Here is a 12,420-nt window from a genome sequence, read left to right as displayed (position 1 = left end):
CCTCTTGGCCCCATCTCCATGGTCTACTCACTTCCTATCAGACATGTCATTGCCCAGCTGCGGCAAGGAAAATATAAGGTAAATAATAAAAGGATGAAGAAGGGAAGGAACTGCAAGATACTCCTCCCCTCCCCCCCCCCCACACACACCAACCCCCTCCCCCCCCCCACACACACACACCAACATGCTGTCATTCTATGCTGGTTCCCACCCCCTCTGACATGATGTCCTATTCCTGTGGAGGCAGGATATGTCAGAGGATGACAAAGTACATTGGCAGGAGGGCTCTAAGCGTGTTATAGAAGTAGCTGTGGATCTGCAAAATTTAGAGTTAACATTTTATCTGAAAAATGTTACAAATTGCCTTTAGAATTCTGTACTCTCCCCTTGTCAAGAAAGAAGCTCATGTGTGCGAAAAGAACTGAAATTTGCTTGCCAGTGATCAGTCTCATGAGACTACTACTTCATTGCAATTATTTTTCTGAATAAAGGAAAATTTAACACCTTTGATTTGAAGTGATAATTTACAGCCTGAATTAACACAGCTGAGACAGAAGCAGCTAAACCAAAAAGCAATCCAGAGGATCTTGTTTAAGGTGGTAACCCTGGGATCTGGAGGATCAAATATAAATAAACTTGGTAAAAGTAATCAAAATGTCACCCAACTCTCTTTCAACACTAAACACAGCTGAACAACTTCTGAAATACAATCTTTCCTATCTAAAATAACTTCCCTCACAAGAGTATAAAACCAGCACTAGTTTCCTTTTAGCCCCGTCTCCAACTGATTAGCTATCTGCTCAACTTTCTGGCTGAACATTTTACAGGAACCATCAGCCAATCAAATTGTTTTTAGCTGTTTATTATGTAGAGTTTCCTATCTGCCAGCTTAGTACAAACTTTCAACCAGCAAGAACATTTACAGATTATCTTTTACAATCACTGCTATTTATTGTTATCAAGCTTTACACATCTCCAAACTGTAGAAGCTCACTCCAAAGAAGGAATATTTTCCCCAGGACATAAATACTACTAGCTCCAACCACCCTTAGAACAACTTGACCCGCTACCATCAATGTTTCTTTTGCTTATATGCATATTGTACCTGTGAGGGGGGGATACCTGGGGAAGGCTTTGTTTCTGTTCTGACACTCCACTTGTATTGGACTGCTTTTGACTTACAGAAGTTTGTTGTTCTGCCCTGTTGGGCGGTGTGTTTCCACTGTTAATAAAAATACGATTTAAAAAAAGAACAACTTGACCACTGCCAGAATCAGCTTCTTTCGCAAAAGTTACAAATCAAATATATATTTTTTTTCTCTATTACAATTAGTTTTTCAACAACAGGCATAGGAGCCAACTTTTCAAAATGATTGAGGGTGCTAAGTCCAACATAAATTACCCCCACCTTGGACATACTCGAGAAATTTGCTCAATATAGGCGGTGCTCAGCACTCACAGTGCTGGCTCCTATGGCAACAGGTGTCTCACCTTTAGCAGCCGAGAAGCTGGAAGTGTAGACAGTAGGAGAGTTTACTGTGAGTCAAGGCTCTCTACAATTACGTATGAGTAAGGAGGTGGGAAACGAACCAGCCCATACCTTTCTTTTTTTATTTTTTTGGGGGGGCGGGGAAAAAAAAAAAAAAAAGGGCACCTGGTGACGTCACGCCGAGGACTGTCACGTGACGTAAGTCCGCCATGTCTGCTCTTTTGGCATAGGGGCGGAGGGAAGTTGGAAGCAGAAAGTGGAGAAAACTTAACAGGTGCGACTAAGAGAAAGAAAAGGGGACAATCCAGCTCTCCGAGAGTGGGAGACCAAATTCTCCTCCTCAGTGGTGCTTATCGGAGAACTTACGTGAGTGTGTTGTGCTCCTTTTTAGGTGTTTAGTTGAATTCTGAGTTCTATTTGAGCCTTTTCATGTAGTGGATTCAGTTTCATTGTGGGTTTGCAAGTTTTAAGTTGTAAACGATATTTACTATTTTCGCTTTTCCCCGCAACTCTCGCAAAATTATAACCTTGTTTTTCGGTTCACCTTTCTTTTCACATACACAAACATAGCCATTTTTTTCTAAGTCCTGTCGTTATATGTTACCCATGCTTTGTAATTTTATGCTCACCGTACTGTCTGTCACCATATCATTTTTGTCATATTATAATTTACCATGCTTTGTTAACTATGTTTTGCCATTCCTGTCAGATATTGTTTGTCATGTTATTTCCTGAAAGAGTGGCACAGGGATTGGAACTGCAGCCTTGGCACCCTGAGGTTGTGGGTTCTGGCCAGTGTTGCCAGATTCTTTTTTATAATCCTCTTGAAAAAGCAGCCCCAAAACAGCCCAATATATGAGGTGGGGGGGGGTGTACTGAAAAGTTCTCAGCCCAATTAATGCCATTGAGGGCTATACAGTACACTTAATTCAGCGAGTTTTCATTTTTTTTTTTTTGTTCAGTACTTTTCTGACAGAATGGAAAAAGTGGAAACTTTGTGCCTACAATGGCCCTCCTCTCCTATAGGGAATCATCTACCATAACTGCCAAAGACCAAGTCCGCAACCTAGGGTTACTTCTCAACTAACATAACTTACCGACCGTATCTCGCAAGTGGTCTCATCTTCATTCTATTTTCTACAACAACTACGGAAAATAAAAAACACTTTCTCTGAACCGGACTTTTATCAACTTCTCTATGCCTTTGTCCTCTCGAGCATGGACTACTGCAACGCATTATTCTACGGAATGACAGCAAAAAATATTAAGCATCTCCAATGTGTACAAAACACAGCAATCAGACTACTGAAGAACCTTTGCACCCGGGATTCATTATCCCAAGCACTAGCGTCGGCCCACTGGCTACTTGTAGCCAAACGTTGCATCTTCAAAGGCTTAGTACTTGCGTTCAAGTCCTTACATGACATGGCGCCTGGCTACATATCAGCCAAACTCCCACCTTATGTCCCAAACAGATACCCTCTACTCCCAGGAGGAAATGCATCTTCAAATACCCCTATCTGAACCTCCAACCTCCCTTCGTTTTCTGTATCTTGAGCTTGAGTTCTTTGTCATATGGTCCTTGGGGTTTGATGTGTGGGTTTTTTTGTGTTTTTTTTTTTAATATACCTTGCTCTGCATTGCCTTTCCACAAGGTAGGATGGGTAGATTACAGACTCACATGGCGGAAGTCTGTAGCAAGTGGGATCAGCCCCTTGGTGATATCTAGCTAGCCAGCCTACCGGTATTTTTTGTAGCTCAGGGGCCATTCCTTGTATAGCTGCTCACATTCCTGATTAAGTCAGGAGCTTGAGCTCAGGCTGTTTGGGCTCCTTCCTGGCTCAGGACATGGGGGAAGCCACTACTTGCCCTGGATTGGTAACATGGATTGTTGCTACTCCTTGGTTTTTGACCAGGTACTAGGGACCTGGATTAGCCATTGTGAGAACAGGCTACTGGGCTTGATGGACCATTGGTCTGACCCAGTAAGGCTATTCTTATGACTAACAGTAGGCTAGCTGCATGGTGCTTCCCCCCCCCCCCCTTTCTTGGTGTGGTTTTCAGGAGTGGATGCTCAGTCCGACTGGCAGCCAGAAGGCCAGGTTCATCCAGTGAATCTGTGAGGCAGATTTCTTCTCCCTTGATACCAGTTGTAATCCTAAGCTGAAGCAGACAGGTACCACATAGCACCATGAATAAGGCTATTGAAGTCTATGGGGATAAACGGGAGGGTCCCTAAAAGTTAAATTTGAAGGTTTCTGACCCTCAGATCCCAGGTGTCCCTCCTCTAAAACCCCTTTCCCTGTGATATTTTTCCTTCAGGGAGGTCTCCATGAGCCATTTTTGGCATGATTTTTCTGGTGGCAGCCATCTTTGATTTTAAATAATTTTTTTAATTTTATTTTTTTGTCTTTTGCCCCCATCCGCCTCAAAATCCCTTGTTTTTTGCCCAGAATCAACTGAGATGGACTCTTCAGACCATTTTACCCCTATATCATGCCTGGTTTATCAAACTGTTTTAGCTCCAGCACACTAAACGGAGCAAATGTTTTGCGCGGCACATTTATAATTGAAATGATAAAATTGCAAAACCAACAAAATTAAAGTTTAGATTATTTATTTAAAGTTCTTTAAGCTATGTATGGGTAATTGTAACAACGGTAAAACTAAAGTAGATAGAATAGATTTGCTAATCAATGCTCTAGATGTGTTTGTTTTTGAGTGCAAATTAATTCAAAATGTGACTCAATAATTGACAAGCAAATGCATATTTCATCATCCACCATCTGTAGTCGTTTTCTCTTTTCAATTTAATTTCTGTCAGAGCTGAAATTCAAAATTGCAAAGGTAAGAAGATCCAAATGGTAACAAAGCCTTGATTGCTTTGTTGCTCCAGTCAAGATAACTACAGTACTTTATAAAAACAATAAAACTAAAATGTCTTGCTATTAGTTTTCAAGGACCAATCATGTCAAAGAATGATGTTTGTCTGAGCAGCTATATTCTTATGCACACAGACGCTCGTAATATTGGCAGACTTGGGTAAGTGACATACATGTCATCTAGTGTATATTTAGGAATGGAAGTTTTAAAAATAAAGTAAAATTTTGAAATCTCTCATGGCACACAGTTTGTGAGACTGTGAGTTAGAATGTAGCTGTTCATGAATATTTTATTTACTTATTCATGGGTAATAAACTCTACATGCATAGGAACTGCCATTTTTATGGGAACCTATATTTTATTTTAACTCTCTTTCTTTTTAATAGTCACCAAGATTCATACACGAAAGTCCATCAGCTTTTAAGTATAATCCAATGACTGAGGTATCTTCACTGTCATTTGAAGAACAACAGGAAAATGGGTCTATTGAGGAGGAAGAGGACTTTCTGGCTGGTGGAGACTTGGGGGATGGATATGGTAGAAGACCTGGTGGTATTTATAACGCAAGGAGAATGAGTGGTGGTATTTATAATGCAAGGAGAATGAGTGGATTTGTATCTAAACCGAGGAACAGCTTGGATGACAAGAGCTTTGGTCATTTTCTTCTGATAAAGAAAGGAGCAGACCATGGTACCACCATAGCAAAATGCGGCAGCTCTTGTGACGCTCAACCTAGAAGACCTGGAGTAGGAAGGACAACTAGATGCAACCAGCAAAACGGTTCTGGTAAGGCTTGTACTATAACAAAATAGTTCTGGTCACCAGGTTGTACTATACACTTCTCCCTCAATATTCACGGGGGTTAGGGGCAGAGCCAGCCCATGAATATTGAAAATTTGCGAATAACATTTGTACCGGCTCAGACCCACCCCTGCCTTTCCCTGGCATCCTGGACTTTACCTGGTGGTCTAGTGGGCTTTCGGGGCAGGAGCGATCTTCCTACGTTCCTGCCCCGTGCAGATCACTCGTACAAAATGGCTGCTGTGAGTTCCCGTTGTCTCTCGAGACTATGACGGCTCCTGCCCCGAAAGCCTGCTAGACCACCAGGTAAGGTCCAGGATGCAGCATTTCTTTCCCCCCCCCAAAAAAAAATCATGAATAACCGAATCCACGGATAGTGAAACCATGGATTAGGAGGGAGAAGTGTAACTACATTGTACATTAAGTGACTTGCTTAGTTTAATTATGGTTGTCATCTGTTATATCACAATAGATGCAACAGCTCTTTCAGTGTATCTTGTATTGCAATTAACAGTGTATGTTGTCTTGAAAAGTAATCTGCTATCTATGGTTACTTCTTTATCCATATAGATAACAATCATGAAATACTAAATAAAAAACTGAGACAACAGCTTCAAGAAGTTACAGAAGTAAGTAACATTTATTGCTGTATATGTATATTGAAGTAGTTTTTATTAAATTGCCAATAAAGTGCAAGAAACATTATACAAATATGCTGAACCAAATTCTTTCATATGTGCACAAACCAATCCCCCCCCCCACCCTCCCACATGGCTAGGATTCAAGTGCAACAATCTCTCATGTAACATGTGGTTATCCTCACAAGTTCAATAGTCTATTTCGAGCATGGGGAGTAAGGTCCATCCAGAAATGTTCCCAAGTCTGGCAAAAGCGACGGCCCAGGCCTAGGTCAAGATCCCCAACCTGTCTTCGCTCCAAAGATGCATGAACGATCATCAAGGATCTCCATTGACTATAAGATGGTGGGTCCTGGGACAGCCAGTTAGTCAATATAGCTTTCTTGCCCATTAGTAACACTCTGGTCACAAAGGCTGTCATCCCTTTAGGTTTTGGCGTTGCGATAGTATAATATCCAAAGAGTGCTCTTGGCGTAGGAGACCACCGCCTGCCCCAGAGAGATGTGGTATAATGTCCAAGTCCATGCCAAAACTGTAGAATGTGGGGACAAGTCCAAAGCATATGTCCTAAAGTTGCATGGGCCTGCGCACACTTCGGGCAATTATGATTAGGAGTAATACCCATCTGGTATGCTCGCTCAGGGGAGATGTAAAGTCGCAGAACAATCTTAAATTGTAATTCCCAATGAAGAATGTTAGAGGACACCTTCCTGATGTTTTTTAGTACTTGTTGCACTTGTAAGGCAGTCAAAGAGCAATGCAGATCTTCCGCCCAGGATGCCACCAAAATGTCCAAATTCGGCCCCGGTTGACAATCCCGGAGGCTCAGTAGGTGAAATTGAAGAGGAATCGTTTGTTGAGCTGAAAGACTGAAAAGTTCAGAAAGTGCCTCACAGCTGTCCTCTGTTAAATGGCCAGTTGGTAAAGAATGAACATAATGTCGTATCTGATAGTAGGCAAAAACATCCGTGGCAGGCAAGTCGAACGTACAGCATAGAGCAGCAAATGAGGCCAATTATCCATCATCCGAAAACAACTGAAATAGATATTGTAATCCTTTCTCGGCCCATCGTTTAAAAGAAACATTTTGTAAGCCTGGCAAAAATGAACAATTGCCCTGAATGGGCAGATACATAGAGATCCCTGAGGATAGCTTGGCTGTTTTACAATGCCACCGCCATGTCCGCCGAGCAGGGGCAAAAATTGGGTATTATGCCACTACTGGGTAGAGAGTGGGTTCAGACCAATGTTCCCTCTAAGCTGAGCGCATGAGCGATCGCTCACTATTTTCATTGGCGTCGCTCATACTTTTTCTCGTGTTGCTCACTATTTTAAGTTGAAAGATGCAGTGGCGGCTTCTCTCAAGATCCCCGACTGCATCGGACTTCCGACGCAGGTGGGGATCTTGAGAGGAGCCGCTGCCACGTGTTCAGTGGTGTACCAAGGGGGGGCGGTCCGCTCCGGGTGCAGCCTTAGGGGGGGTGCACAGCCGGCCAGGTCCGGATCTGGCCGGCTGTGCACCTCCCTAAGGCTGCCGTCGGAGAGGAAGTTCGGGCCAGCCAATCGCTGCCTGGCTGGGCGGAACTTCCTCTCCGACGGCAGAATTGACGTCGGAATGCTGGTTGGCCCGATGGTGGGAAGCAGAAAGAGCTTGGGGCAGCCATGGCGGTGGTTTTGTGGAGGGTAGGGAGAAAGAAAGAAAGAAAGGGGGCAGGCAGGGAAACAGAAAAAAAGAAAGGGGGCATCAAGAGAGAAAAAAGAAAGAAAGGGCAGGGAGAGAGGAAGAAAAAGTTATGGGAGGGAATGAGGTCTGGAGGAGAAGAAACATACAGGCTGAAAGAAGGGAAGAAAGATTGGATGCACAGTCAGAAGATGAAAGTGCAACCAGAGACTCATGAAATCACCAGACAAGGTAGGAAAAATGATTTTATTTTAAATTTAGTGATCAAAATGTGTCTGAATTTATATATGCTGTCTATATTTTGCACTATGGCCCCTTTTACTAAACCGCAATAGTGTTTTTTAGCGCAGGGAGCCTATGAGCGTTGAGAGCAGCGCTAGGCATTTAGCGCAGTTCCCTGCGCTAAAAACTGCTATTGTGGTTTAATAAAAAGGAAGGGGGTATATTTGTCTATTTTTGTATGGTTGTTACTGAGATGACAATGCATAGAGTCATCTGCCTTGACCTCTTTGAAAATCTCCCAGAATAGGAATGATAATTAACATTTTCTCAGCGTATAGTGTGCTTTGTGTTTTTTAATTTTATTGTTAGTAGATCATCTTGACTTGGATGGAAGGAGGGATAAAGAAAAAGGACATATGCTGGATGGGGGAAGAAGATAGAGTTAGTGAGATAGTGGAGGGGTGAAGGAAAAGGGTGGCATGCTGTGGGTAGACATAGTGAAAAGAGGGAAACTGAGGACTGCATAATAAGAAATAATTTAATTTAAACGGAGGCAGAAAATAAAGAAGGAAGACCAGAGAAGGAAAGGGAAGAGAGAGAGAGGAGAGAGAGAGATGCCAGAGAATGGGGAAGGAGACAGAGATATCAGATCTGAGCAGAGGAAATGAGAAGAGAGAGATGCTAAAAACCACAGGGGGGAGGGAAAGAGAGATGAAAGGAGAAAGATGCCAGACCATGAGGGAAGATGATGGATGCCATATAGGGAGGGGCAGAGAGATGGTAGACAGTGGATGGAAGGAAGACAGTAACAAGTGACGCTATTGGCATCAGAGGCGAAGTGCTAAACTGGTTTCATGGTTTCCTTTCGTCCTGAACCTATCAGGTTCGCTTCAACAATGATCTCTCCAACACCTGGAGCAACCCATCCAGCGTTCCGCAAGGGTCCCCACTATCCCCTCTGCTTTTCAATATCTACATGACCTCACTGAGCGTTCAATTAACCCAGCTGGGGATAAAATTATTCAGTTACGCTGATGACTTCACAATTATTATCCCATTTGCCAACTCCATCTCGGAAACAATTCCAAAAGCATCAGAAGCCATAAACTTGATGGAACATTGGATGACAGACTTCAAACTCAAGCTCAATACTGAGAAGACAAAATTCTTTGTCGCTTCACCGCGCCCTCTTGACACCAAAACCCCACTAGACATCAACAAACATAACTACCCCATATAGCCCACCATTAAAATACTGGGTGTAACTCTGGACCAATGCCTCACCATGAAAGATCAGGTGGACTCCCTAATCAAAAATAGTTTTTTTACCCTCTGGAAACTTAAATCCATTAAAGCATACTTTGATAACTCTGCCTTCAGAATCTTGGTACAATCCCTCGTATTAAGTCAACTCGACTACTGTAACATCGCCTACTTAGCAATCCCCCAAAAGAATATGTGACGATTACAACTAATGCAAAACACTGCGGTCAGACTAATCTTCGGTCTAAAGAAGTTCGATCACGTGACGCCATACTTCAAACAGCTATACTGGCTGCCGATGGAAGCTCGTGTAAAGTTTAAGTTCGCCTGCCTCTGTTTTAAAGTTTTCTACGGTCTAACCCCTAAATACATCACTGACCTATTCTCCTTCTCAGCCAACAAACACAAGAGAAGCTCCCACTCGCACTTCGTTTCTCCCCCGGTTAGAGGATGCAAACTAAAAAAACACCATGAGCATCTTCTCTCACATCAGGCTGCTCTATGGGGTAAAGACCTAGAACAATTCCTATTGCCCACCACTTATGAGGTATTCAGGAAACGCTTCAAAACTCACCTATTCCTGAAATACCTAGACAGCTGACCCACTTCCCTCCTTCCCCTCTCTTGCCCTTTCTCCCCATTGTTCCCACATCCCTTAAGTTAACTCAACTTGTACGTCAACTCAACTTGTACTCCACTAATCTTCTGTAAACCGCATAGAACTTAACGGTATTGCGGTATATAAACTGTTATTATTATTATTATTATTAAGAAGATGAGGAAAGCTGAAACCAGAGAAGACAAAGGTAGAACAAAAAGTTTCTATTTATTTATTGCTTTAGGAGACATTTGTCACTGTTTCTGTGGTGTTGCATTTTATGCAGCGTTCAATTTAACCTTTGTCTGTGTATTTTTATTTTACCCCCCTTTTACAAAACTGTGGAGCGTTTTTTAGTGCCAGCCGTGGTGGTAGCAGCTCTGATGCTCAGAATTCTGTGAGCGTCAGAGCTGTTAACACCGTGGCTAAAATCCACAATACAGTTTTATAAAAGGGGGAGGGGTTATTTTGTGATGACATATTCCATACTAGGCGAAGGTGTTTTCTGTGTTCTGTGTGTTCGAAAGACATGGTTTTCTGTTAGGATTGACAGTGTAGGATTGATCTGTGATGGTCTGGCTTGTTTAGTCTTACAATGGGTGTATTGATGTACTGCTCACTGCAATATGTAAGATGCTGCCTTTTCCTAGGTACTCATGTGTGACGTGTGGCTTGTTACTAAAAATCATGTTTTTCGTACAGATGGGGGGGGGGGCAAAAAACGATGGGCCCCGAGTGCTACATATGCTAGGTACGCCACTTTATGTACAGATACCAGAAAGCTGACAAAGCAAAAACTTTAAGTAAATTGTTATTCTTCTAAGTTTTGAGTATTTAACCCTCCCACAATCTCACTGGCACTTGTTCTCCGCGCCTGCTCATAAATTTGTGGCGTATGTAACTTGTCGCTCATGCATATTTTTTTTTGCACACACCTCATCAATCCTTAGAGGGAACATTGTCAGAGACATGTAACAAATAACTGAAATGATAACGAGCCAACAAGGATAGTTCTAGGGAAGTCACTTTAAAAAAAAGAAGTGCCTCTAAACCAATCATTAATGTGTCTCATCTGGCATGCCAAGGTATACCAGCAAATATTCAGCAATCCATACCCTCCCCGCTCCCTGGGCAAGCACATCCTAGAAAGTGTCATGCGAGGCCGTTTACCCCCCCATAGAAAACGTTGCAATCCCCTGGTAAGTTGAGTATTATGAGTGTGTGATAGTAACAAGAGAAGCACCTGAAATCGATACAACCATTTGGGAAAAAGCACCATATTATATAAGGCAACCCAGCCTGCCACTAAGAGGGGAAATGTAGGCCAAATTTGTAGCCTTTGTAAAGTGTCTTGTAGTAAGGGAGAGACATTGCTTTTGTAAAGAGTTGCAATGTCTCTAGGAATCCAGACCCCCAAGTATTTAATGGAGGTAGAAGCCCATGAAGAAGGAAATTCCCCCTCCCAGGACTGCTGCAATGCAAGTGGGCTAGCAAAGGCTGTGGATTTCTGGTAATTTAGGGAAAATCCTGAATAAAATCGGAATTCGTCCAGGGCCTGTAATAAGTGGGGAATAGAATGACTATGATGGGTTAGAGTAAATAATAAATCATCCGCAAAGGCTAATACTTTTATTGAAAAATTTGTAAAGTCCACCCCAATTATATCCCTATCTTGAGATACAGTTCGAAGAAAGGGTTCCAGATAAAGCAAAAATAGCAGAGGGGACAAGGGACAGCCCTGCCTAGTGCCCCTTTCTATCAAAATGGGATCGGTGTTCACATCGTTAACCAGTAGACGTGCCATTGGAGTCGCATAAAATGTCCGCAATGCTTGTGCATACCAGCCCGTAAATCCCATATAATCTAGCACCTCAAATAAATATGTCCAATTCACTTGATCAAAAGCTTGTGCCGCATCTAAACTAAGCAACAACATAGGTATGTTTCGAGATTGTGTATGTGCCAATGTTAAGATCGCCTTACTGACATTATGCACCGCCTGTCTACCTCTCACAAAGCCCACTTGATCTGGAGCGATGAAGTTCAGAAGAAGGAGAGCAAGTCGGTCAGCTAATATTTTGGACAGGATTTTAATGCCCATCTTTAAGAGTGAGATGGGTCGGTAGGACTCCCTCCCTGGCTTTATAATCAAAGTAATCAGGGCTTCACTGGGAACCTCTCATCGTCTATAGCTTGAGTATAATAATCGCATAAAAAGGGCTCAATCTAATCGGATAACAACTTATAAAATTCGGCAGTAAAGCCGTCCAGTCCCGGTGCAGAGTAATTCCGCTGAATCTGAATGGCCCTCTGCAATTCTTTGATAGTAATAGGTGTATTTAGAGATTCCACATCCCGGTCCCGCAGTTTAGGGATGCCTGAGTCTTCCAAATAATCCCTAATAAGAGGCTGGTCCCCCGAGTTCCGCTGACCAGATTCCTCGGAAATAATCACGGAAAATCTGTGCTATCTGATTAGTGGTGTGCTGCAGCTGGCCCATGCCGTCTCTAAGACTGGACACAAAATGCTGCCCCCGTGCCTGTTTAGTTAATCTCACTAATAGTTTCCTCGAGCAATTTCCATAACAGTGGTTTTGAAACTTCTGATAAAACAACATCTTGACTGTTCTTTCATGTATATAGGAGATAAGAGCTGTCTCCACAGAAATTAAATATTCCTTATTGGATCGAGATGGTTGGTGAGTGTACTGTCTTTTGGCTTCAGCTAACTCCTGCTCTAGGCAAACTATTCCCTTAGACAAGCGTTTATTTTGAGCTATAATTTATGCAATACAGTCCTCTCTAATGACAACCTTGGCTGTACTCCAAAACAAAACGGGGTCATG

At 42.6% G+C, this 12,420-nt stretch overlaps 1 protein-coding gene across 2 annotated transcripts in view; it reads left to right on the top strand.

Annotated features, from left to right (window-relative positions):
- The first annotated feature begins 1,633 nt into the window (after nt 1–1,633).
- Nucleotides 1,634–12,420, top strand: part of CCDC125 (coiled-coil domain containing 125) — a 62,904-nt gene continuing 52,117 nt past the window's right edge. The window contains exons 1-3 of one of the 2 annotated variants that reach the window (XM_033927568.1): nt 1,634–1,855; nt 4,759–5,158; nt 5,744–5,802. In XM_033927568.1, coding sequence (XP_033783459.1) covers nt 4,807–5,158; nt 5,744–5,802 — 411 coding nt within the window. In that variant the 5' untranslated portion in view covers nt 1,634–1,855; nt 4,759–4,806. The remainder of the gene's footprint in view (nt 1,856–4,758; nt 5,159–5,743; nt 5,803–12,420) is intronic. The other variant, XM_033927645.1, reaches the window with a different exon arrangement.

Source organism: Geotrypetes seraphini, chromosome 1, assembly GCF_902459505.1.
Source record: "Geotrypetes seraphini chromosome 1, aGeoSer1.1, whole genome shotgun sequence".
NCBI lineage: Eukaryota > Metazoa > Chordata > Amphibia > Gymnophiona > Dermophiidae > Geotrypetes > Geotrypetes seraphini.
This window is presented reverse-complemented; position numbering and strand designations above follow the sequence as displayed.